The sequence below is a fragment of the Crocodylus porosus genome, unplaced genomic scaffold (genome assembly GCF_001723895.1).
Source record: "Crocodylus porosus isolate Cpor-Errol unplaced genomic scaffold, CroPor_comp1, whole genome shotgun sequence".
NCBI lineage: Eukaryota > Metazoa > Chordata > Crocodylia > Crocodylidae > Crocodylus > Crocodylus porosus.
Window position 1 is genome coordinate 176,559,107 of NW_017728906.1, and position 26,568 is coordinate 176,585,674.

Here is a 26,568-nt window from a genome sequence, read left to right on the forward strand (position 1 = left end):
CAAGGCGGCTAGGGTCTGGAACCAGCTTCCAAGAGAAGTGGTGCAGGCTTCTACCCTTGGGGTCTTTAAGAGGAGGTTAGATGCACATCTTGCTGGGGTCGTTTGACCCCAGTATTCTTTCCTGCTATGACAGGGGGTCGGACTAGATGATCTTCTCAGGTCCCTTCCGACCCTAGAAACTATGAAACTATGAAACTGCAGAAGCCGGCCAGCAAGGCCATGGAGCACACAGGGAGTGGACCCAAAGACATGTGAATTGCTGTTGTGGTAAGATGTTCATTTTGGGTTTTTTTTCAGTTGTTCTTTTTCAGTCTGAAGGGTCAAAACTTTATGTCTGGGACTTTGATTGCTGCCCCAGAGGGCAAGACAGTTCATTAAAAGAAAAAAAAAATCTGTTTTTAACAACTGGTGTAATGGGCATGGCTATACAGGGCAATGTGGAGAAGGCATGTCAGAGAACTGAAATGTAGGACTCTGCTGTAGTTGACCCTCAGTGGGTAGGGAGTGCTTGCTTCAAAAGGCCTGAGTCCTGCCAAGGAAGTGGAGGCTGACAGCCCACAGGCTTGGCTCAGAGGTGTATTTTTTGGCCTTTAAAGTTCAAGACAAGTAGGACAAGTAGGACTGCTGGCCAAGACAGGGTGAAGGGTGGGCTTGCAGACAGCAAGGTGGAGGCCCTGGAAGGGGGTCTGGACCCAAATAGTTGCAGCAGTATGGATAACGATGAGGCAGTGACATCTGGCTTTAAATCCACCCCGCCTGCTTTGGATGTGAGGGAACCTCCCTAAATTATTCAACATCAAGGCATGGCAGGAAAATTGAGAGGAGAGGGGCACTGAGGAGCCAGTGACCCTGGGGTCACTTGCCAATGGCACCCTGTAACACCTGACTATGTAAATGCCACTTAGTTGTTTGAATGTGAACTGGGTGTTGCTTGTAGCAGTGTTGGTCTAAGGACATAGGCAGTAGGGTTGTGTGAAATTTCACCAATGTTTCATTTCAAGGCTGTTTTGATGCATTTTGAGCTTGAAACAATGAAATTCAAATGAAACAAAAAGCTTTGAAACAGCTTAGAAATGAAATGAGGGCACTCAAGATGTTTTGAAAGTTTTGAAATGTTTCAAGTTTTGAAGCAGCTTGGTGGCAGAAGTATTACCTCTCAGCTTTGTGTTCTTGGGGAACCCTGGCACAGGATGCAGCCTGTCTGAATCACAAAGAACTCTCCCCCTCCCCACCTCTGCCTGAACAAGAACTGATTAGAGGAAGGACTTACAAAAGACAAGGAAGATGCAGTGGGAGATGTACCTAAAGCCCTCCAGACAACAGTGATAAGAGTGAAGCAACTCCTCTGGTCTCATTTGCATCTGAGATGGAACCAGATGACAACTCATTTAAATGGGAAATCAAACAGGCATGCACTGTCATTAGCATTCAGGATGGAGAACAGAGATTCCAAGGCAAGGACTGCACTGAACTCTGGGACCAGAGAAGGGGAGCACTGCGTGATGGGGTATCCCTGCTCCAAATGCTAATCAACCTACATCTACATGCACCAAACTCAGCATTTATCAGATCAATTCTAGTTATGACTCCTCTATTGGTAACCAAAAGACTGAATCTGCCTGTCTGTATTGTGAGCTCCCTCAGAGTAATGCCACTCATATCCAGGAGTGATCTGTTCCTATTATCCAGCATATGAGCCATTGTTTACCCCTAAACAAATCTAGTGTTCTCCCTTGAGCCACTGTTAGTTCTCTGCAAAAAACCCTACCCAAGCTCAAGTTTCTGTCCTGGTGCTTGGATCCAAAGCTGCACCAGTTCCACTCCTTTCCTGTCTGGAATCTCTCCATTGATTGTGCTGAGGACTCTGCCGGTCTGCCAGCTCCAACAACACCTGGAAACCTCGACTGGTTTGAGCTTTGCTGAGTGGTGAGATCCCAACTTTCTCTCTCTCACTCTCTCTCTCCCTCTGCCTCCAGGAACCTGACTTTTATTCTCTTACTCCAGGTACAGCTTTCTAAACCTGACTTTTGCTAATCAAACTCGAGCTAGATTTCCCCCAAAAGCTAAGTGTGAAATATCGTAACTGTTTATTTGCATCTCTCTAGTATGGTTATTATTACTGCTCTCATCATAAATTCATATACCTGGCAATAAATAACTTTTATGGTCAAGCTGGTTGCTATACTTTCTCTCTGAACCTCCCCTATTCTTTCTTCCCCTTGACCTCCCCATTTGCTCTGCAGCAACACTCCTTTTACCTAAGCCAAAGATCCCTGTAATACCCAAACCCACAGTGCAGTCAGCTCATCAAGGGGGTTACTACTAAGACCACTGTGACAAGAGATTGTGACTTGCTGAGTTTTGCAGTACATGAGGGTATCAGCTGAAAGTGTTGATCAGATCCAGCCTGCTCAGACGAACTCTGTTAGTGTGTGTGTATGTGTGTCTAACTGCATTTATTATTGTCCTGCTGAAATAAGGGATGAACTGAGTTCAAGGCACATGAGGGTGTTAGCCTATCAATACTGAACAGTCCGGTCTGACTCAGATGTGCTCTGTTAACCCACATGTCTGACTGCATTTTATTGTTGCCCTGAGTTCAAGGCATATGAGGGTGTTAGCCTGTCAATGCTAAATAACCTGGCCTGGCTCAGACATGTCCTGTTGATCTGCGAGTGTATGTGCGTACATGTGTTTGACTGATTCAGTGGTTGGCGGAACCCAGCCCCATTGAAACTGAGTCCTGCAAGATAGCTCCATTGGGGGTGAGGACTTGCAGAGATACAGCTCCACAGAGAAACACAAGTAACACAAGCAGCACATTGATAGAATTACAGAGACCCCCAGAAATGTACCTCTAAATGAGCACACCCCAAACTGATGGGCAAATCTGGTAACAGGAGGCAGGGGAAAGCCAGGACTGCATTCTGTGCAGCTCCATTGTCCCACTGAGCAAATCCCAGTGGTGGGAGGCAGAGTGCAGCCCTGGCTCTGCCCACCTCCTACTGCTGGGCTGAGCTCCATGGGGCTGGCAGAGCCGATCAGAGTGCAGCCCTGGCTCAGCCTGTCTCCTGCTGCCAGCCTATGCTCCATGGGTCATTCAGAGACCCATGGAGCTCAGCCTGGCGGTGGGAGGCAGAGCACAGCCTGGCTCTACCTGTCTTCCACCACTGGGCTGTGCTCTAAGTGGCTCCACAGCCATGTGAAGCTCAACCTGGTGGTGGGAGGCAGTGCGCAGCCTCAGCTCTCCCTGCCTCCCACCACCAGGCTGCTCTCTAAGCAGCTCCACAGCCCAGCAGTGGGAGGAGGGCAGAGCCAGGGTGGTGCTCCACCTCCAGCTACTGGGCTGAGCTCCATGGGGCTGTGGAGCCACTTGGAGTGCAGCCTGGCAGCAGGAAGCAGGGAGAGCCAGGGCTGCACTCCACCTCCCACTACTGGGCTGACAGCAGCATCAGTGTTTTCCGGTGCTGGGTGCAGGCTGCAACCCTCATGGGGGTATGGGCCCCCGGATCTGCACCAGATGATAGCAGGCTGTGCTGCCGGCAAGTGCCATGAGTTTTTCTTTTTGAAGACTGAGGACAGGTAGTGCAGGAATGGGGGAGAGGGCGAGCCCTCTGCCAATATTCGTGGCCTCTGCCCCACAGTGTGGCAGGCTGTCCATATCTCTGAAGGCCTACATGACTGCCTCCTCAACCATGTGGACTGGGAATCCTTCCCAGATGAGTAAGGCTGGAGGGCTTCAAGTGAACATGCCCAGGCACTGAGCCATGAGTTTCCTACCTTAGGCTCCTCTGGCTCTGCATCTCAGGCACTGCTGCCCACAACCCAGGCTGTCCAGGCATCGCTCTCCTCCTCCCCCCCTCCGCTTCTCCTCTCCCTCCCCAGTGCTCCCCAGGGTGTGGGAGAATGTGGCATGAGGAAGACATGTGCCTAGTTTAAAATTTTGTAGTTGCCAAATTTTTCCAGTGTGTAATAAAGAAAATCTGGTGAACACTGCCTATGTCTCAGCTTGTTCCCTCCTCCCAATTAACATAAAATGGCAAACCTTTGGGGTTTGGGGTGGGGTGGGGGTTGAGAGCATACCCTGCAAGGGGGTTTGGAGTCAGGGTGAATGCTGCATGACCTGAACTTAACAATGTGAAACCTTGGAGGGGAGACACAGGGTAGGGGGCTTTTGACCTGGAAACTTACTTTCAGAAGTCTGGAACCAAGACCAGGGACTTCTCTTTATAGGAGATGGACAGCTTTGTGATCCTGGACCCAGGGACAGACGGGCCAGGTTCATCCAAGGTCCATAGCAGTGCCTGTGGGGTCTTGGATGCCTGTGGGTGGGTAATGGTCTGGATGTGAGGAGGTGGGTGGAAGGCTGAAAGGGTGGATGGATGTATGGGAGCAGTGGAGGATGTGTCAGGATGCAATTCCCAGTACATGGTTCTTGCTCTCACTGCAGAGGCTTGGGGCTCTTACTTCCACTTCACTTGGGTTTGGCTACTCAGTTCACCTCCAGAAACTCAAATTATCCAGGGGCTTTCAGCTGATGCCCCATGATTCTGGCAATGCTGCATGTCCTTCCTAGACCATAAATTCAAGAGTATGAAGCTTATGTGGTGCCTTAGGATCAAGCAATGTCTCTCTACTTGCTGCAGCTTGGAGGTTCAGTGCCCCCAACCACATGCTCATCCCCCAGAACTATCTAGTTGATCATCTATTAGCTATATGATCAGTGATCAAGAAGGGAGGGAGACCCTCTGCACTGAATGAAAATAAAGGATATGGAAGGAGCCTTTTCTCCAAAAAAGAAGGGGGGATGGAAAATATTTAGGGCTCAACTCAGCCACCTGTACGTTATACCCTTAGAGCTTGGAGGACTTTAGTGTAGTGGATTCTATTAGTGGGATGTTATGAATGTCAATGTCAAATAGTACTTGCTAAATTTTATTAAATTTCATTTTTTCCTTTTCCTTTTTTTTTTCACCATCCCTTAACTGGCACTGTATAAAGTCCCTATATGGAGTTTCCAATATAAATATAGATGTCACAAGTGAAGATGCACAAGGCAAACACACTGTTAAATGGTTGGTTTTTGTTATTATGAATTCATTTCAATAGTTTTAAAAAGAAATAAATACATCTAGATATGTAGTTTATAAACCTGAGCAAGGTAGAAAGTTGAGATGACTTGTGGTGGCACATGTGGTGTTGAGAGGCAAGAGATTTTAAAAGAAAGATTACAGAGAAGGTCTGAGACAGAGGTAAGGAGAAATTATCTCCTTTCATTACTTTCCGTTATCTGGAGCTGTAACCCTTCAAGAAAAGACATAAGGAGAACTATTCTAGGGTTGGAACCAAAACCAATTGCCAGGTTCAGATCCAAGACTCTAATACAAACATTTCCCCCCATACCTAAATTGAAATGTCATGTTTAAGGCTTTATCTCTTCTGTACACAAAAGTGATTTTTGAACGAACTAGGCAAGTCTAGAGAGTTTTTGATTCAGAGTTGAGAACTAGCCTAAATCCCAGGCAAACACAAACTTGGTTTGACCAAGGCACCATTCGGATCCGAACATTACAAAATACTTCTGAGTGTAAGCAGCTACATAGAGCATCAGATGCATCTGAAATTACTCCGGAGAATGCAAGATGGAGACTGCAAATATTATGGATTGCAGATACCAAAACCAAGAATTACAGTTTATTTTTTGGTTATAATTATTTTCCACAGAAGCTTTAAGATGCAGGGAGTGGAGCGCTACTAAAATATTTCAGGCAACATTTGCTTCCTAATTTATACCCACACATAACTGGCTCCCTTTCTTACTTTATGTAGATGTATAGAGCTCAGCAGATTCACCTGATAATCCTTAGTTGGCTGCTTCCACCCCTGAATGTGTTGTCTTCTCTCTCCCCTTTCCCCAAACTGTAGAATTTTTGCATACTTGTAACTGCTCTTCATGATTACCCAGCTGGGGAAGTGATGTTTCCCCAGCTCAGGCAATTTGTCTAATTCACTGCTAGGAGACAAAACAAGCGCAGGCTGGAGATGTACCTTATAGAGTAAATGGTACAGACCTGATCCTGCTCCACTTGAAATCCAGGGAAAATTATTCCAATTTCAGGTTTAAGTGTCACTACATTTCAAAAACTTGCATGTGACTAAAGGGCTGCGATAAACATAAAAAAAATCTCTCCACCTCCCCCAAAGTTCACTGCACTATTCAGTAGACCACTTTCCAAGATACACACAATTATATACCTTTTAAAACTTTGACTAAAAAATAATTGTCCTGGACTAGGAAGATCATAACTCCATTGTGCAAATACACAATGCCTCTGATTGACTCGTAATGACAGAGTGCCAGTTAATTAGGCAATAAAAGGAACTAATGTAATACTGACATGGTACCAAGTACATGGTGATCCTAAGTCATCCTTTCTGGGGCATAAACTGGCAAATGGGACTTGACTGACTCTACTCACTAGGGATTCAGGAGAGTCTGGTGGCTTCCAAAATTGTGTACAAATTTTAGGTAATCTACTGGGTTCAGAAGGGAAAATCAAATCACTGCTTTTTTGCAGGCAGAAGATTGGGAAGGTGGGGAAAGAGTTTTCCCTCCTTCCATTGAAAAATGTCAGATGTTTCCTAAGGGGAACATCATAGATCCTAGAGGTTTTTTTAATGGGGGGATTTCTCTAAGAACACTACTTTATGGCTAGCAAGACCACTAGATATTACTGTTCATATAGCTATGAAAAGCAACAACTGTAAAATGGTAATTAATGAAACAAACAGTGTGCAAACTTGGCAAAAAAGAGAGTTCCTGAAGCCAGCTGCCCTATGTATACATCTATGGGACTCCTAGCAGCATACCTCAAACACTGTAACAGACTGTCTGAACCAGCTTTCTATCGCTTGCACATGGTTCCAAACCATTACTAGAGTGACCACAATTATTAGAAATTGGCTTTAAGACATGTGAATAGAGACATACTTTTTGCTTCTTTATGGGCTATTGAATGCATCCAAGATTTCTGAGGCTTTGTGTCTGTGGTCTCACAGCTTTCTGGTCCTGCATCCTATGTTGGGCACAGGCAGAGTAGGAGAAGCACATATACTGTAAGTGCTTCTCACAGTCTACATTTTACAGATGCATTCAGTTTCCCCAGAGAAGTTGGAAAGTAGTGATGCTATATATTAGTATGTGTGGGTGTGCTAATGTACATTTTGGGCATGTTCAAGTACATTTTCTACTGCCCATTGCCAGAAATCAGTGCAGATGACTCAATTCTTAAGAGAAGTTAACCATGAGCAGAGGAAAACAGCAACAGATGCACATTCAGTACTTGCTTACCTGCACCCATGACAATAAGCAATAAAAGATATTCAGCAATAAGCAGTTTTCTTTGTGTGGATGGATCTATGCTACCCAAAGGAAGGGTACAGATAGACCTGGAGGCAAAGGCTTTCTTTGTCAGTGACAGACTGGGGCTGGGGCTGGGGCTGGGGCTGGCCTGGCACTCAGGCAGAGAAATTGAACTCTGGCTGAGGCTAGAGTGCCACCCTGGGTTGCCAGCAGAATATGACCTACTGTGAGCTGTGATGGGAAGTGGTACAAAGGTTCATTATAGCGCTCTAACCTACACCGCTGAAGTCTGATACTACATCCAACCAGGGTTATTTTAGAATCATAGAATCATAGAAAATGAGGGTTGGAAGGGACCTCAGGAGGTCATCTATTCCAATCCCCTGCTCAAAGTAGGACCATCCCCAACTAGATCATTGCAGCCAGGGCTTTGTCAAGATGGGTCTTAAAAACCCCCAAGGATGGAGATTCTACCACCTCTCTAGGTACCCTGTTGAGTTATCTTAGAGTGGTATCTGCCATTTTTACAGCACTGTATGTTCCCTGACCATCTGTTTGCTATGGCTATAGAGCGCTTTCTGCATGTGTACTACACAATAGGTACAACTTCTGTACTTTGCCTGAATATCCAGGTGGTTGCCTACCCTGGGGCAGTTCTAATTGTAGGGCTGTTATGGAACTACACGTGCTGGAACTCTAGGGTCTCTCTGATTCCAGGAAAGTGCTCATGATGTGTTGCTTTCAAACTCACGTTCTCAAACTAGAACTTGAAGCCTGAACTAGAGTGAACACTTCCTGGGGTTTTGGATCTTCCAGGCTCCCAGCATGCCAGTTCTATACTAGAAGGCCTGAAAGCCCTGGACCCAAGGCAGGCTGCATGGCCTGGGCCTTCTCAAAGCCCCACATGCAGAAATCCTATAGTCAATCTCAATCCACATGATATTTCACTTACTAGCATTTTACAAAGAAAATGTTTCACAGGAAAATTCTCAGACGTATCTATTTGTATGTATGCGAATAAAGGCCAGAGAATGCAAGTTAATTTACACCTGATCATATGTATCTATGGATTTGCATTAGAAGGAAGACCTTTTATGGTATCGAATGGTCTTCTTCTAAGAGAACCCACTTATAGAACAATTAAATCTAATTTATTTTTTACAAAAGGACACCTTTTAAAAATAAATTTGGATAAAATAGATCAGCAGGGAATTGGGAAAGTCAGAAATGCAGGAACTTTATATTTCAGGCAACAGCATAAATGCTCATTTCAAATCCTTCCAACATATTCTCTATTTTTTCCACAAAGGGCTGCTGTCCTAAAGACTGACATTGTTTTTATACAATACTTGTCAATATAAGGACTTTAGATGAGATGACTGTTTCATAGGCTCTTCAGGAAACTTGAGTAACTCATTTTACATAAATTAAACAGTATTAATTTTGAAGTTTGTTAACTGCAATAGTAGAAGCTGCATATCTCTTTTCAAGCCTAGTGATGAAGGCTTGGTTGGGGCTAGCCTCTCAAGGAACAGGTGCTAGGAATCATTTAAAATATAAACAATTATCTTCTTTTTGTTTTTGTCTTTACACAGCTACTGAAATCACCATAAACTAGAATTTTGGAGATCCTGAAGTAGGAAAGCATACAGGCCCTTCTAGGCAGAACTGTTCAGAACTGAAGAAACCCCAAACCCTGTGCTTCTTTAAGACATAGTAATAATCTGCACACACAAAAACATGTCAGTTTTTCCCCATTCCTCAGCAAAGATTTAAAACCAAAGCACTTTGCATTAAGATCTCATTAATAAGATTTTTACTTGCTAAATTAATAATTTGCTTTCAGAATAATTCGCTTTCAAAAAGCACAACAGAGTGCCTACTTGTACCCCTCAAAGAATTATAAAAATAGTCATAATTAATGTTCACTTCTCCATTCAAGGGGATTGGAGCAAAAAAGAATGTTGGTTTATAAGGGAGACAAATTGAATTAAATCATCTTTGTAGATAAAGAGAAAAACAGCTTAATGTTTAGACTACTTTGAAGCCACCATACCTGCTCTTGAGAGATTGCTGGCAGGAAAATGAAACCAATGTCTGATTTTTCAAAACTACCATTTTGAATTTTCCAGTGTGAATCCTAGCCTCTGTAAACACAAATCTTTTGCAAATGCCTACTGATTTCAGTGGTGCAGAATCATGTCCTTATCTTACCTGAACAAAGAGTGAAACCTTTCAAAAAGTAATTGCCCAAACAATACATAGGACCTGCCTAAATGCAATCATACTATTCATTCTTAATTTCTTCCCTTTTCTTTTTTGTTTTGTTTACTTTTCTGAAATTGACAACTATAAAATTGATCTAAAATGATGTTTAGAAACAGTTTTTATATAGTTCAGTATCACAATGTCATACTATATTTATATGTCCATAACAGCAAGACATATCACTAAAGTTTTAAACACTAAAACTTACAGAAATACCTAATATTTAAAAAAAAAAAATGAAGCAAATGCTACACTAAGCTATATGCCACTAGAGGGCATTCGTTCACTGTAATACTTAGGCTGTAGCAGAAGGGATGGAAAAATACACTTCCAGTGCATTAACATAGTATGTGGGATTATGTGAGAAACAAAAAGAATCTACCACCCTAAATTATTTTCCTATAATTTAGCAAAATGCTTTTTCCAAATCATTATTTTTCCTATTATTCAAGAAATAACGATGCTTAGGTGGCAGGATTCTCCAGATCAGGGACGTAGCATATTACACCCAATTTATACAGATGAAGATGACTACAAAGTGTCAGGCATAGGATAATTTATTCTTATTCCTTACACTACTGCAGCCTTCATTAATGAAGAAAGGGTAGCACACTACCCCCAACTTATTTTACTTTCCTTCATGTTCACAAATGCTGTGGTAACTGTCATACAACTCCCCTTTAAATGAGTGTCATAATTATTTAAAGACCTTTTATGGTTTGAAATATACTTCTTATGCTTTTTGATGAATGTTAAATAGTCTTGAATACCAAAAAAAGTGATTTCTTTAAACAAAACAAGAATTCTTTTTTTTCTTAAAATAAACATGGGGGCACTTTCTAACTTGGTATCAGCATGTAGTTCTGTGAAGCCACAGACCTTGATTCAAAATTCATAAGGCACAGATGCATTAAGACTCTGGGCTAATGTGAGAGCTGCATGGATCATTCAGTGCCCCATTGCTCACACACCTGCAGTCTTGGAGGTGGTTATTCTTTCTGACCAGCTGGATGCTCTGATGGAAATTTCATATCAAAGTGAAGATAGGGAAAAAGTAGAAGGAAAAATATACTAGCCCCTGAATAAAAGGATGTGTGGGAATTGGTGGATCTTTTCTCCGTGGCAAAATAAATGAAAGGCATAGCTTAGTAGCAGCTCTTATGGAGCTACAGTAATGTGTTTACAGTCACGTTAAAAGCAGGTATTACCTGTTCTAAAAGATTCTGAAGCCTCTCTATTTCACAGTCTATTACGAATTTCTTTTCTTGTCTTCGGTCCAGGTCTTCTAAAAGCCGCCTGTAGCTGGCATCATTAAAATTCTCCACACAGATGGCACTGACTTGCCAACTATTTTGTCCTGCTTTTTCCATAATAGCTTGAAGTATTGAATAACCTAAAAGAAAAGGATACAATTCACTAATAACACAATCTCTGCATTTTATGGATCATAATTGTTATTAATTAATACTAAGTCCTTTAATGCTCAGTCTAACAACATGCATCTACACATGCCCCCCATGGCACAGTTGTTACTATGCCATCATTTAGTATTTGCTTTAGCAAGTACTAAATTATGGTGCACTGTTATTTTTAGCAGCTATGTCGCTGTAGCACTGTGTTATAATGAGGTAGCTCATTACTATGGTGGCATAGTGTCGGCATCATGGTTTTTGCCTGTCAACACTACTTCTCTGCGGCACATCTCTATAGCAATGTAGCATCATGCATAGACATAGCCATAGAAAGGGAACTGGAAGTCACAGCTTCTAGTTTTATCCGTACTAGTTACTGTGACTAGCACAACATATAAATTATCTATGCAATAATAATAATTTGTATTACTAGCACTTATATGATTATTTTGAGTAATAAGTGGATAAATGGAAATGACTTTTATCTAGCTCATGGGGATATTGTTAACTAACTGTGGGGATGATGTTAACTAATTAATGACTGAGAAGCGCTTTCAGATAACTGAATGAAAGCCATTACAGAAGTATTATCGTCATCACAATGTCCCATTTGCCATCTGCAAAGATAATTATCAGAGAGGAAAGGCAATTTCTTCTTTAAAAACTTCTGCTTTTTCATCATTTGTTCAAGGCGGCTTAAAACCCTAAACATTGGATGATTTCTTCTAGAAGAGTAAAGATCCAGAAAGTCAAATCACAGTCAGTTTGAACTGGTGTGACACTGTTTGTAGACAGTGTTCTGAGATACATGCCAGTATTCATAGAAGACATCCTAAGGAGCATAATTACAATAGGTGAAATCCAAGCAGTAGACATCTAAGTCACAAATGCTCCAGATCAGCCATGCTGCAGTGGGTGAAAACCTCTTAGGTTTCACCCACTGCAGCATGGCTGATCTGGAGCATTTGTGACTTACATGTCTATCATTTGGATATCGCCCATTGTAAACCAGGGTAACCTATATTACATGGTTAGGTATCCTACTTCTTGGATGAATGTTTCCACCACTAAACTAAAATGTGGGCAGCCCGCAATCAGCCAACACTCAAGAAGGAAAAGCGCTGCCATTCTTATGTGCTTTTGAATTCCAAGATGAGGTGATGGCCACTGCATAATCATGAGCCAGATGCCTAATCCTGAAGAAGAGCAGGAAGTCGGATACATTCCTATGCCTACCATTTCCTGGTAGTTTACTGTAGAGACATCCCAGCTCAAATACAGTGATTTGGATTCATCTTTGAAAGCAGCAGTTTCTAATGACTGTATAGGGATCCTAGGTGCCTAACCCTGTCGATTGGAGTCACACTACTGTGGCAAAGCTCCTCATTTTGAAGCACTGAAATCATATGGGGAGGCATATACAACAGTTAATTGGAACTGGCCTATTATGACTTGGGTAATTATATTTTCCCTTCCTAAACTCCTTAGACTAGCTTCAGTTAAAAAGGTTTTTCTTTTTACCTCCTATTAATAAATAATGCTGCTGATGCCCAGTGGCTCCCAGATATGAGAGAGGCCTCCATTTCAAGGGTATGTGATTGATCCCTATATGTGCTATTGTTTGTAATGCATTTTGGGAATTTTCTTAAAAGATCCCATATGGATAATGGATTTCAGCCACCCAAAATAAAATGCCAATTATATTTTAGAAACCAATTAATTTATCAAATCTTTGCTAATAATCTAGGAGAATGCTTTTAATTTAGGAGGTCTGCTAAAGTTTAACAAGAATATCAAATATGTGTTTGCCTCTGTTTCACCCAGCAGAGGATTAATTCCTCATGATGTAGCACTCATAGGTCAAGTCACATACCAAACATACTGCAATCTAGGAAACATTGTCTTTGGAAGGCCATATATCATCACATCTGATATACATTTTCTAGTACTTTAGATGCATTCAAATCTAATTATTCATACCCAAACAAGACCAAGTATCCATATACAGAAAAATTGGTATAATTTATAATAAGACATTTGTTTAAAACTCAGATGACATAATTGTGCTAATTGAGATAAAAATACCTAGCTTTATAATAAAATATATTACCATATTTTTTCTTTGGAAGCAAGACCTTTATTTATTTCCAAAAGATTGGTGAAGTTTAGACTGACAACAATAATACCAGTGAAAAAGATTTAAGAATAATTTCCATTCCATGAAATTCTCTTTAAAAAAATAGTATGTTGAGAAATCTGTGACTGAATTAGACTGTAGGTTAGAATTTGAGATCATTTCTAAAGTATTTGAAAAGTTACTGCTAAAACATTTCTGCGATGTTCATTTTTAACCTGAAATCTGTTATTTTTCCAAAGGACGATAGAGAATTCTTGTTAATTACCACATAATTATTCTGTTCTTCCTGTTGCTACATTTACTTTCCTTTTGTCTGTAATTATCTTTTCAAATCATGCCTAAATTCTTTCCCAAACATTGTATTTCTTGCTTTATTTCCTATTCATTTCCATATTTAGCTTTATATTTAGAACCACATCATGATGTTGTGGTACATGTTTCTGCTTCATTCATGGTGTAACTCTGACTTGATCTTTGATATCAACACAGTCAACATTTATTTAATTCAGTTTCTTGACACCGATTAACATTTTCTTTGATTCAGACTGACTGCATGCAGTTTGAAATAGCAATTGACATCCTCTCACTCATATTTACTTTGGACAACTTTATTAAGATGTTTTATAATACAGCCAGGAATTTATCTCAGCATAAAGAATGGCAACTCTAAGTCAAACATACATAGTCAAGCTCTTCTTCTATTTTGGATCAATGTTTAACTTGCCATATTTCATTAACAAATGCCTTCATTTAGGTATTTGAGAACTGTATAGGTCTTTGTCATTAGTTGGCATGCATGCTTATATTTTCATGCTCATACCCCTTTCACATATAAGACTGAGGTGCAGTGGGCTACATTCAGTAATGGGTCTCCATCTCAGTGAATTTTATATGATAAATTGAGTTCAAAATCCTTCCATATGTTATCTATGACATAATCATGTACTGTATGTATCAGAAAGATTTTTAATAATATATTCCAGACTGTCACATTTGGAATTTAGATGGGATCAACTGCAGGCATTCATAACCTCAGCTGGTGTCAGGCTTGGACATATTGAACAGTGTATCTAAAAAATAAATGCTTAAAAATAATTGGACAGAGCCATCAGAAAAATGAGCCAATTTAACACTTGCATGAATTTTAAATGGCAAAAACTGAAATGACCACAGGGCAATCCCTATAAATGCAAAAAAAATAAACCTGGGCTCCTTATTTGGAAAAACGCCAAGACTTCAGTGGGAACTTTGCCTGAGTATAGACAGCAGGATTAGAAACTTTTTAGAACAGAGCCTCTTTTCCAGGTCTATAAATTCAGCTGTAACTACTTTATTTACTAAATTATGATACTATGCAAATACATGGTACAGTTTGCAGTGATAGTGTGATATGAATAAATTCAGTTCCATGTGTTGTAATATATTTTTGGTTGATCAAAAATAAAAACTTTACAAGCACTTGTGGTGCTATGGCGAGGTGCCAGAAGAGTGGAAAAGGGACAATGTGGTTTCCATTTAAAAAAAGGGAGGAAGAAGGACCCAGGAAACTATAGGTCCCTTAGTCTTACCTTGTTCCTGGGAAAGCTCTGTGAGAAAATTATCCAGGAGCACATTTGCAAGGGACCAGCAGGGGAGACTATACTTAGGGGCAATCAACAAAGATTCATTAGAGGCAGGTCCTGTCAGACCAACCTGGTTGCCTTCCATGACCAGGTCACAAAATCCTTGGACTCAGGTGTTGCGGTGGACGTAGACTTTCTGGACTTTAGGAAGGCCTTCGACACTGTCTCTCCCCATTCTCATTCAAAAATTAGGTGACTGTGGTGTCAATGCCTACACAGTCAGATGGGTTGCAAATTGACTGGAGAGCCGCACACACCCAGAGAGTGGTGGTGGATGGGTCATTTTTGACCTGGAGGGACGTGGGAAGTGGGGTTCCCCAAGGCTCAGTCCCCGGGTGCACACTGTTCAACATCTTCATAAGCAACTTGGACGAGGGGCTGAAAAGCACCTTGTTCAAATTCACAGATAACACTAAGATGTGGAGAGAAGTGGCCACGCTAAAACAGAGGGACAGGCTACACCTAGATCTGGACAGGTTACAGAGGTGGGTGGATAAGAATAGGATGGGATTTAATACTGACAAGTGCAAGGTACTGCACCTGGGGAGGAAGAACCAGCAGCATATCTATGGGCTGGGTAACTCCCTTCTTGTCAGTACAGAGGCAGAAAAGGATCTTGGAGTCACTACTGATTCTAAGATGAACATGGGCTGCTAATGTGGGGATGTGGTCAGGAAGGTTAACCACACCTTGTCATGCATCCACAGATGCATCACAAGCAGGTCCAAGGAGGTGATCCTCCCCCTTTATACAACACTGGTCAGACCGCAGTTGGAGTACTATATCCAGTTCTGGGCACCACACTTCAGGAGGGATGTGGACAGCATTGAGAGGGTGCAGAGGAGGGCCACTCACATGATTGGGGGCAGCAGGGCAGGCCCTACGAGGAGGGGCTACGGGACCTGAATCTGTTCAGCCTCCACAAGAGAAGGCTAAGGGGGGATCTGGTGGCCATCCATAAACTTGCCAAGGTGGACCAGCGGGCAATGGGAAAGTCCCTGTTCCCCCAAGTACTACTGGGAGTAACAAGGAATAATAGCTATAAGTTGACTAAGAGTAGATTCAGACTAGACATCCTAGGGTGGCTAGGATCTGGAACCAACTTCCAAGGGAAGTGGTGCTAGCTCCTACCCTGGAGGTCTTCAAAAGGAGGCTAGACAGTCACCTAGCTGGGGTCGTTTGACCCTAGCATCCTTTCCTGGCCATGGCAGGGGGTCACACTTGATGTGCTTAGGTCCTTTCCGACCCTACCAACTATGAAACTATAGATAGATGGATACTGCTGTAGACATGCATTATTTATTTATTTATTATGTATTTATTTATATGCCATTATGGAAATATATGGGAATGTCCACAGAACAGCTATTTTAGTTTTTAACTACAGATAGGTATTTTCCTTGTAAGATATCGGTTTTATGAAACACAAGTTTTGGCCTAAGGGCCCCTTCTGGCTTTAAAAAATGTAGCTAACCTATGAACAGTAATTACAACATTGGAGTGATAGAATTGATTCTAAACCTTTTTTTTTCATAAATATAATTCCTAAATGGAATGAAAGCCTCCTTTTTCTTTTCTTTATGAGCTCACAAGGCTCCAAGAATGCTTCCTCTGAAGCCATAAAGACAGACACGTGGCAGGCTGACTGGTGGGTTCACTGGTAGCCTGGATTGTTAGCTTGAGATCAAAGGGCTTGGGTTCCACTGGTGGAGGCAATTTTTCTTTGGCCACCAATCAGGGGAAGGCAGAAGAAAGGCAGCTCTGCCCTCACCCAGGGGCATGGTGAAAGAGAGGATCTGAAAGGGAACTAACCCCGTGGGCTTCCTTATTGGTCAGTTATCAATCTGGGGGTGGAACCTCCAGAGGGAATAAAAGCCTGTGTGCTGAGCATATGGGCAGCTTCAACGTGGGAAGATGAAGATGAGGGCTGCAGAAGAGCTGGTAGAGCTGACCAAAAGGGGCAGAGCCATTGCCCCAGAAGTGCCCTGAAGATGCCTCCGGTGAGGGAGAAGCTGTGGGCAGCTGCATGCCAGCCACCATCGGAAGAGCGTGGTGATGGTGCATGGGTCAGCTCATAGAGAGCCCGAAGGGTAGACAAGACCTCCGCAGCTGCATGAATTAGTGTAGGTCCCCAACTCTGCATGGGGCAGGAGCCCAGCCCCTTTTGTGCATGGTGCTTGGTGAGCTGAAAGGATCTCTGTCGATGCACAAGGCAGCGCAGGTCCCCAACCCTAAATGAGGCAGGAGCCCTCAGTGCACAGATTGGTACACAGGGCTGGTGAGAGTCCAGGAGAAGATGGAACCTCAGTGGCTGCACAAGGCAGCGTGGGTCCCCACCCCTTCAGTGCACAGGTGGTGCACAGGGCAGAGAGCTGAACAGAGCTGACAGGATGCTTAAGTCCCCATCTCTGTATGAGGTAGGAGCCCTCAGTGCACAGATAAGTGCACAGGGCTTGCAAGGGGACCTCTGAAGGGACCTCTATGGCTGCATGTGGTAGTGTGAGTCCCCAACCCTGCATGAGGCAGGCACCCCTGTGGTGCACAGGCGATAACTGATGGGATGCCATGGCTGCACAAGGCAGTGTGGGTCCCCTTCTCTGCACAGGGCAGGTGCCCCTTTCAGCACACAGGGTGGTGCACAGAGCTAAGAGTGGGCTGACAGGTCAGAAGGCTGCATGAGGTGGTTTGAGCCTTCACACTACAAGCGGTACATGTTGACCACCCCAGTGAGGGAGGATGACTTGCCCCAACCCACCACTGGCAATGAGCCTAAAGCTGTGAGAGTCATGAGTTACCTGGGAAGGGGATTCTCACAGGGGAGAAGGGACCCTTCCCACTGCAGGCAATTAAGGGGAAGGCCCTGATGAGGGGGAACAATTCACCCTTGGACACAGAGTGGAATCTAGGTCCCCTGTTTACCAAGCAGAGGTTACATGGCTACTGGCCCTTCTTAGTCTGGTGACCTAGGAGAGGATAATGCTGTTCTTTCATGTAATGTGATCCTTCCCTGGTTGCCCTTTTCTCTTTCGGCACTGTTGCTGTGCCATTGGTTGGGGTCTTATTATTTATGCCATTGGGATTTTGGTTGTAACCACACATCCTTATTGTTGTAGTATGAGCAAGGATTTCCTGGTTTTATCAGAGAAAATGCAGATCAGATCCCTGCCGCCCTGCTCCCGTGGTGCGGCTGGGAACACAGGAGCTGTGCAGGGATCTTCCAGAGGCTCCTCACCCCGCACTGCCCCAGCAATGCGCCTCCTGCAGGCAGGGCTGCACTGAGGGAAGCGATGTGGGGCTCTGCCACTCAGAGCAGCAACAGGCACAGGAGGCATGGGGGGGGGGGGGCAAGGAGATCCTGGCATGGCCCTGCTATTCCTAGCCATGCTGGGTCTTGCCTGTGGGGCTATAGCGACCCCATGGGGGGGAAGCAGGGAGGGAGTTCAAGCCCACAGCCTGCCCCCTGTACAGTTCTGGGGCATGGGTCCCCCTTGCTCTCCAGGAGTGTGTGTGCTGAGAGCCAGCCCTGCGCCTGCCTGAGTCAGCAGCACAGTGGGGGAGCCAGCTTGTGCTCCTGCTGCAGCTGCCTTCTGCTGGGGGCAGGAAGCTGTGGACCTGGTTCCCTGGTCCCATAGCTCTGGCAGCTGGGGCCCCCTCCATCAGGGCAAGGGGGGCAGGGGCTGTGGGTGGGAGGCAAGGGGCACGAGCAGGGATGAAGGGCTGTTGTGGGGGCAAAGAGGGGCACCAGCAGGGCCAGAGAAAGAGGAGCTGTGGGGGGCCTTTAATTTTAATCATGGATTTGGGGGGTTTTATCAGAGAATTTGCATTTTTTTATCACAGAAAACCAGGACCCCCGATTATTAGAGGATATGAGCTGTTTTATATCTGAATTTATTGTATTGGTTATCTTTATATAAGGGTATTTCATCTGATGTAATCTTATTGTGCATGTTTAATTATTATCCTATCACTGCCAGATATTTCAGTTATGAAATGTTAATTAACCTTTTTTATCATCGAGTGCCCCTCTGCCTGCTGCCCAAAGGGCCCTGTCGAGGGGCAGGGACAGCAGACTAATCAGAAAGCCACAGAGGATTAGGTCTGTGCTTGAGTTAAGGATTAATAAGAGCTATTATCTGTGTAAATTGATATCTGTAAATACTATATATATACATATATGCACCTACATACACATATATACCTATATACACACATATATACACCTATATACACATATACATACAGGTGTATATATGTATTTATGTAAGTTTATGGTTATAAGTTCAGTATCATCTTGCATCACTAAACCTGTAAACAGTTAAATAACACTAGGTGTCATTGGTCTCTGCTCTGCTCTGTAGGGAAAGGAGCTGAGCTGGCCTGCAGCTAGGCAGCCACGCTCCTACAGCATATATGAACCCACTGACATCCCTTCAGCTGGAGACAGGGTACCCTCTGTGTACCACCTGGGTGACAGACATAAAGAAAGCTGCTTACTACTGGTCATTCCTTAGATATAGATGCAATTAAGAATAGTAAGAGCAATGCTGCTTCAGTGTTTTGAAACCAAAATGTATGCAGAGTTGCAAAAATAACAGTCTAGTATTTCCATCCAACTCTGTTTTTCATTTTACAAACAGGTGACAATGTGGAATTCTAACAAACTAATTTTTTTTTCAAAAAGATATTCTGATCATGGATGTTATCTGAAATAATTATGAAACTGGAGAATTATTACATTGTTCTCTCACTGAAAAAATGAAGTTGACCATGCATTCATATCTGTTCACGGATTAAAGTAGGCATCTTGGAAATAAAAGGGTGATTTTAAGGCATCCTCTTCCATTTTTTTTCTCCCTGCTCTAGATTATCTGGAGTGTTTCCATTGTGAGTAGCCATATGCAGGTGTTTAGAGAGAATAAGATCAATTTCCTGAAAAAGGAAGTTTAGAGCCATCTGAAGTTAAGGGCTCTATGCATATACCACCAAGGCAGGAAATCTTTTTTGCCATTTAAAGCTGTGGCACAGTTAAATATTATAGGCATATATGCAAGCTGCTGTTTGCTGCTCTGTAGCAACTGTTCATATGCATGATCTTACCTTCTGTGGTAGCTCTTTCATTAAGGAGTAAAATCTAATGCATATTTAACATGAGGAATCACATGCACATGACCAGTTACCACAGAGCAGCTGACACTACCTTTATTCATCTCATAATACAGTTGTTCAAAGAATACCAAACTGTAGTTACATGATTCTGGAGGTGGGGGAGAGACCTACAGCTGATTAAACCATTGTATATTGCCAGTCCCACGCATTTAAAAAAACAGAAGCTGAGTTTTGATGTGTTTTTTTAAGTTATTAGAGGGACTTCAAAATGTTAGGTTTCTTTGAACAACAATTAGTGTTGCCGTGTTGCCTTCTGTTGCTATTGTCAGGCTTCACATTTATCAAGATCTTCTTTACAACTACAGGAGAGAGTAACTACCTTTTTAGATGAAAGCTGAGATTATCATGTTGGGGGATTTAAGCACTGCATCAAATATTTTAAGAGGTGGCAGGCCAGTATCTCCAGTATACCTCCATGTTTTTTCTGCATTACCAGAATAAAGGAATGCTTGCATGACATTCCCTGTGGACTCTGCAACAGCAGGAAAAGTAACCAGAGATGGAGGGAAGCTGTGGTGCTCTGGGGGAATTTTCTGTATGGCTGATGTTGTTTAACTGATGAATGACAGAATTGAATACATGTAGAGTTGGCTGTCTGGAGTTAAGGGTCACTGCCTGAGACCATGTACAACAGTGAGTCTTTAGCACCCAGGACTGTCCCCTGTGAGTGGGAACATGCTGTTTCCGTTTCCTCCAAGCCTTTTGAGGTGTCTCAAAACGCATGAGGAGCGTGTTAATTCATTTGCTGTGCTGCACATTTGCAGCACAGTGGCAAAATTAGACACTGGGAAATCTCGGTATCTAAAGAAAAGTGCACCAAAAGTGGCGTGGCACTCAAGGCAGCAGTGTGCACCACCTGAAACTTCAGCCTAGCTGGCTTGGATTGCTGCTGCTGCAACCCCCAGGACCCCAGGTAAGGCTGCTGCGGACAGCCCAGGTGTTGGCCTCAGCTTCCCCTACCCCATCCAGGGTAATCTGCAGTATGCCAGAGCACACGTTTGGGGCCTGTCCAGGGGAAAGTAGTAGCAGCACCAATATGTGCCACTGATATTTGTCCCCATGGGAAAGCACATTCCCACTTGTGAGGACATGCTCTAAGTGTTGCTAATGCAGATGGAAACACCTTCAGACAAAAGGTTGGCTGAGGCTGGGAGGACTACTCTTCTCCAGTTTTTCTGCAGAGGTCTGGGGTTTGGAGATTGTAAAATTTTTTAAACATAGAAAGAAGAAATGGAGATGTTAACACAAGACTTTAAAAATGCTGAGACTTGGTGACTCAGAAAGACGTTCAGAGAAGTAGTGGATATGAAAAGGATACTCTTAAACTGAAGGATGGAGGAGATTCTGCAAGGCCACCTAAGGTCAGAACTAGCTGGAGGGGAGAGGGAGAGAAAGCACAAAGTTGAGCTGTGGGGAAAGGATTCCAGTTACATGAGAGGACCCTGAGATAAGCTTAAAGATGGTCTAGAGTGGTAAAGAAACTGAGGTGGGGAAATACACAGCAAGCTTATCTATTTATCTAGATTCCCCCAACCTGCCAACAAGGTAAACTATTAACTTGCTGGGCCAATAGAGCTTCTGTAAAAGCATGTGCTTAAGTTACTGGAAGGTCAGTTACTGGAGAGATCCACAATATTCAGGGGGAGGAAGGGCTGTTGTTCAGCAGGGAGGAGAGGATGTAGAGCAGCTGGAACACAGAGACATTTCGTCAGAGGTAACAAAAAGAGAAACGTGTTCAGAGAATGTGCCACTGAGTCCAGGGGAAGAAACAGTGCTGCACCCACATAGGCCAAGGAAAGAATAAATACACATCAATCCAATGTACTGGGATCCAACCCAAGTGCCTGGTGAGTGTCCAGCTAAGAGAAGCTCTACCAGGGTTTTGAAAGGGACTTCTCTCACTTCCTGGCTCTTAGGAGGATTTTACTTTTCCTTATCACATGTAATGGGGGACAATAGCTTTCTTCCCCATGCTACTATATAACATCAACACTGCAAGTTTCTATGACAGTTGTCTGTCTCTATGGTAGTGGTTCCCAACCTTTTTTATATTGTGGACTGGCATGGAAGCAGGCCAGGGTGCATAATGCTAGCTGCCTCCCTCCTGGGGCTGCCCCGCCACCTAGTTTTAACCCTGGAAATGACTGTCAGCAGTGAAAGCCGCTTGCCCAGGTGGACAGATGGGGGTCCAAGAGGAGGCGAATGCTACGACATGGCAAGAAACCCTTTGTGGGCCAGTACCAGGCTGTGGTCTGGTGGTTGGGAACATCTGCTCTGTTCCACATAGGTGGGCCAAAGGAGCTCTGTAATAACCATAGGACTGTTCAGGATTCTGAATTCCCTGGATGGATGCTGAAATAAACAGCACTGATTACAATTGCAGCTGTGTGACTGTACATGTGAGGTAGAAGGGATAGAAATAACACAGAAGCAAACAGTAAAGGAACAAAAATATCTTAGACACCAACAGCAAGACCTGGTAGTATGTAAGACCTTGAGAAAAGAAAGGCTAAAAGAGTGTTTTAGGTAAAGTACTGCTTGGAAAGAAACCTTGAACTGAGGGCAAAGGAACTGTCTCCTGTTCTTTGATTCCTTTGGTGTTCAGAGAATCGGGACTTTGTGCACATTCTTTATAAATAAACAGGACTGCAGCTAAGAAATTATTTCTTCTTTTTACTGAAACAACTTACAAGACTTTGACTTTTGGCAAACTGCTTGGCTGAAAGGGTAGCAATTCTTACAGGATTATATTGACTTCAGTAAAGATTAAGAATGTATTTTGGTGGTGAATTATTTCATGTATTTATTTCATTGTAGACTCAAAATGAAATCTGACATCTAACCATGCTCGATGCTTTCAGAATAAATTTAAAGGATCAGTGGAATATTGGCCTTCCCTATTCTGTTGGACTGCATGTTGCTGAAAAGAGGCTTTCTTACTATTGCACCAAAATTCCAGTAATCAGTTATCAATTATGTATGTCATAACTGGAATTCCAGTTATCCTTGTAGATTTTTTGTTGATGGTTGCTGGGATTGCTGGGTCTATACAAGATTGTTGGCCTGAAAGGCACCCCATCCCGATGGAGGTATGGGACACTATGTGTGGTGGGAATGAGGAAACAGAAATAGGGGATTTGCAAGATGGCCAGAAACAAGGGTTGACAAACGGAGGGATCTCTTTTTGGATTTCAGTGGGTCCCACCTATCCGGAAGAGATCCCCACTGTTATGGGGTCTAGAGTCCTGGAAACCTTTGTGGTCTTTTTTTCAGTATTCTTAGAGAGATTTGTAATCTTGCAGAGGGAAATGAATGTCACTAAAATCCACCCTTGGTACAGCAGATGGGTGGAGCCTGTGCTCTCTGCTTGGCAACAGGACTCCGGTACCCATCACAGGTTCCAGAGAGATGCTTCCACTGTCCTGGGGACACTAGGGATGGCAGGGGCAGCACTACATTCAATGGATATAGAGGTTGTGAGAAATAAGCTTGCCAAAATGGGACAACTCACCCAGCAGGTGCTGGAAGGCTAAACTGTGGCAAATGCAGAATACAAAGAGAACCACATCAAAACACTAACCATGGCGGTACAGCCCCTCTGACAGATGCAATCCATCCTGAAAGCAATGGTGGGGGGAAGCAAAAAACCTTGCAAATGAAACAAGCTCGGCTATAGCTTGTATTACCTTGCAAACTTTTGTGTTGCACCAATATGAGAGACAAGCACTCTGGGTTAAATCTGGGGATCCAGTGGTTATTTCAAGTTCTTATGTAGAATGGTGTCCAGAGTGCAAACCTTTCTTTGCTAAGGTAATATCATCAGGGATCAAAACACCTCTAGAAGGATATATCCATATCAGATCGGTAGGGATAGGGACGAAAGTTTGGTCTCTATATGAGTACGTTCCTGTCCCCATAGTCTTAGCAGGGATGGTTTGGGCCCCTCGATCTCCAGCCAAATGGTTGACTTAGTTGGGGGATCTTCTAGACCCTAGGGGATGTGAACAATGGGGAAGAAATGAGTGGATGTGTTATCAAAAGAACTTCTTGATGGATCCTTGTTGGCTGCACCAAGATAGTGTTGGTGATTGCGTGTTAGATGGTATTTTCAATCAAAGTATCGTGGTAATCAATAACACCATCGGGTGCTTGTCTGTAGCTTCAGTAGCCCCAGTGACCTGGAATGATGGAAACACTTCCCAGTCTCCTGTAAGGGAGTGTCACTGCAATGCAATGGCAATTGAGAGTGGGGAGCATATTTATGCCCAACCAACTTACTCCCGGTCACAAGCAGTGTCGAGGATGTTTCCAGTAAATTGGACAGTTTCATTAGGTCCATCTTAGGAGGCCATGTATCAGCAACTAGACAAATCAGAAAAGATGCTTGGAGCCTATAGTAATGCTTTAAGTAGAGAAAAGCAAGCAAGTCTGCATATCATCCATCAAAAGGGTGAACTCCTGAAGTTAACCGCAGAATTAGAATCGGTGTCCGGACATCACTGGTATGATATTTTCTTAGGGTATTGTCCCACCTTGACAGGACTAATGAATCTGATGATACACCCTATAGTGATTGTGCTATTGTGTATTATGGTTTTATGTTTGCTAATGTGCATGATCACTTGTATGCTCGAAGATTGTATTGGAGGGTCAAAGGTCTGACAGATTATGTCGACGGGTATGTTACCCTGCGCAATTTTGATTGGCACGAATATATGCAGATGCAACTGGTCATGGAGGGATTGTCAGGCTGAAATCAGGCCTAACCCGAAAAGGCCCCTGGGAGGAGGTAAACCTGTCACCCTGGAGCGGGGGGGCAGTGTCGTGAACCCAGAGACTATGACCTAATGCATCTGTTGCAATCGTCACCACAGGAAAGTGGAACTGCCTTGAGCTGACCCTCTGGCCCGGAAAGTCCCGGCCTTGGCAGGATGCGAAGATTGCAAAAATTAAAATGGGAAAATAACTGCTTACAAAATGAAATAACGGCTTGGCTCTAATCCCAGAAAAGGCAGTAAGGCTAAAACTGATCCCCCCTCCCCACCTTGCGGGAAACAAGGGGGAGAGGAAAGGTACTTAACTTGAAGAGAGTTGGGTCCCAGCTGGAACTGCTTCGGGGAGGACAAGGCTGAGGACCTGATAAAGGAGGCAGTCTCGCCAGCCTGGACACAGGGTGGGGTTCCCGAGACCTATCAGGTAACAACTGGGAATAGGGTGTGGAGTGCCTTTCCTCCAGCCTGACGCGCTTGCACTTCAGAAGCTTGTTATGATGATTTTTATGTATATTATTAATTTTCTTTGGTAATAAGCAATGGCACTTGACTTTTACCTGGCGTGTGACTAGTGGATTACTCACCTACATCTGCTGGGAAGGGAGGGAGCCCCTAATACCTTGTCCCATAATATTTTTTTTATTCTGTTACAGATTTTTTTCTCTGTCTATGAAGATCATTCAAAATCATTTTGCCATTACTTGGTTACTGAAGTGGCTATGCATTTAAAATGGCAGCACTCACAACATTAATTCCAATCTTGGAGCTGTTGTTTTGTAAATAGCCTATTAGTGAATTTATGCATTATACAGAGGGTATTATTTGCATGTTAACACCATATTTTTTTCTAAGTGGTATAAACTCTATCTGACATAAGAAAACAGGATTAATACCCTTGGCATCAGACCACACAATGTATCTCTGATGTAACTTCCAACTCTAAAAGGATGCTTTCCACAGATTAACAGATTAATTACTGAGAAACAGAATCTATTTTCATCTTTATTTTGTCCACAGCACAGGAAGTTAAGTTCATTCTTTGGTATAAATAAGGCTAGGCACACATTTAATATGCCCATGGAGTCTGTAATGCTCCACATAACTTTGTATATTATACGTGTCATAATCCACTGGTGAAAATGAAGTACAAGATAACTGCTTTCTAATACAACAATCTATCTTCATATTTGTCCTTGATGGATAGATCTTGATTCCAGTCAAGGTAACCAGGTCAGCATTGGATATGGAGTTTGCACTTCTTCCATAGGCTTTGCAATAACCATAAAGACTACTTAGGTTTGCTGGAGCCTGAATGGGAATCACAGAGTCATAGAGAAGTAGGGCTAGAAGGGGCCTCCAGGTTATCTAGTCCAATCCCCTATCCAAACCATGACCAAAGACTTCTGTCATCCCTGAAAAAACACAGACCTAACACCCTAGCCATGGCAGCCAATGTCCTGCTTCTACGAAATGCTGTCAGTATATGCTCAAGAGGTCCTGGGTAGAGGGCCAAACCCCCCACTATAGAGGAAGGCAAAAACCACCACAGTCCATACCAATCTGACCATGAGGTAAATTCCTTCCTGACCCCAAATATGGCGATCGTCTGACCCTGGGAGGAGGGGCAAGACCAGTTATCCTAGCCAGGAACTTGTCACTTTGGTCCTGGCAGGAGCACTGGCACACCCCAAATTCCTCAGCCTTAGTTGCAGCCAGCATCCAATGCCTCTGGGAAGGCTTAAAAATATCTTGACATATATAGCAGAAAAGGGGGCAATCAAAAGCATGGGAAATACCCATGGTAGAACATAGGCATAGCTATGCCTAG

The 26,568-nt window shown here is 43.4% G+C and overlaps 1 protein-coding gene across 4 annotated transcripts in view; it reads right to left on the reverse strand.

Annotated features, from left to right (window-relative positions):
- The window catches only part of GRIA4 (glutamate ionotropic receptor AMPA type subunit 4), a 418,357-nt gene that overhangs the window by 161,799 nt on the left and 229,990 nt on the right, over positions 1 to 26,568 (reverse strand). For all 4 annotated transcript variants that reach the window (XM_019530259.1, XM_019530260.1, XM_019530261.1 and 1 more), the window contains exon 4: positions 10,840 to 11,024. In XM_019530259.1, coding sequence (XP_019385804.1) covers positions 10,840 to 11,024 — 185 coding nt within the window. The remainder of the gene's footprint in view (positions 1 to 10,839; positions 11,025 to 26,568) is intronic.